General features: G+C 55.8%; 1 protein-coding gene across 1 annotated transcript; it reads right to left on the reverse strand.

The window, feature by feature from the left end:
* Positions 1-218: 218 nt before the first annotated feature.
* LOC136491677 (uncharacterized) lies at positions 219-617 on the reverse strand. The gene has a single exon (XM_066487944.1). It carries the CDS (start codon positions 615-617, stop codon positions 219-221), a length of 399 nt encoding a protein of 132 aa, XP_066344041.1.
* Between the last annotated feature and the right edge of the window lie 301 nt (positions 618-918).

Consider the following 918-nt stretch of genomic DNA (forward strand, 5'->3'; position numbering starts at 1 on the left):
AATCGGCGAAGTTTCTGCTTGATTGGTTTAGCGATCGGCGAGACATTCAAGGAGTGCTCGATCTTCTCCTGTGGTACCCCCGGCATATCTGCAGGTTTCCAAGCAAACACATCGGCGTTGGCACGTAGGATGGAGACGAGCGTGCTTTCCTATTTGGGGTCAAGGTGAGCCCCAATTTTTACCGACTTGGAGGGATCGTCGAGGCCGAGGCCGATCTCCTAGACTTCCTTGGACTTGGCGGAGGCACGGGGAGGCTCTGGGATCTCCATGTCGTCAGCAGATGCCATCTTGGCTTCAGCGACCACGCTGGCCATCTGGATGGAGAGGTCGGTGGCTTCGGCGAGGGCGAGACTTTCTATCTCGTAGGTGTAGGCGACGGAGAGGTTGGCCCGTAGAGATAGGACTCCTGCAGGCGAAGGCATCTTTAACACCAAATACGCGTAGTGCGGAACGGCCATGAACTTGGCCAGAGCCGGTCGCCCTAGTATGGCATGATAGGCGTTGTCGAAGTCTATGATGTAGAAGTTGATATGCTCCACTCGGTAGTTGGTTGCCGTGCCAAACTGTACTGGTAGGGTAATCTCCCCAAGTGGTCTGGATGCCCTTCTAGGTACCATGCCCCAGAAGGAGGAGTCTGAAGGTGTGAGATCTATTGGCCCGAGGCCAAGCTCCCTTAGGGCCCTAGCGAAGAGTAGATTCAAAGCGCTCCCGCCGTCGATGAGGACTTTTCTGAAGAGCACCTTCTGGACAGTCGTGTCAAGGACGAGCGGAAAACGCCCTGTGTAGGGTATGTCCGCCCACTGGTCGGCCCTGCTAAAGGTGATGGAGACTTCGGACCACGGGCGATAGCTGGGGTTGGCGGTGGTTTCTTCTAAAACGACAACGAGCACTCGTCGGGTGTAACAGAACCGACCAAAT

This window comes from Miscanthus floridulus, chromosome 11, assembly GCF_019320115.1.
Source record: "Miscanthus floridulus cultivar M001 chromosome 11, ASM1932011v1, whole genome shotgun sequence".
NCBI lineage: Eukaryota > Viridiplantae > Streptophyta > Magnoliopsida > Poales > Poaceae > Miscanthus > Miscanthus floridulus.

What these genes read in the sequence shown, in the direction of transcription:
- LOC136491677 (XM_066487944.1), bottom strand. Translation starts at nt 617, where the DNA reads ATGGTACCTAGAAGGGCATCCAGACCACTTGGGGAGATTACCCTACCA.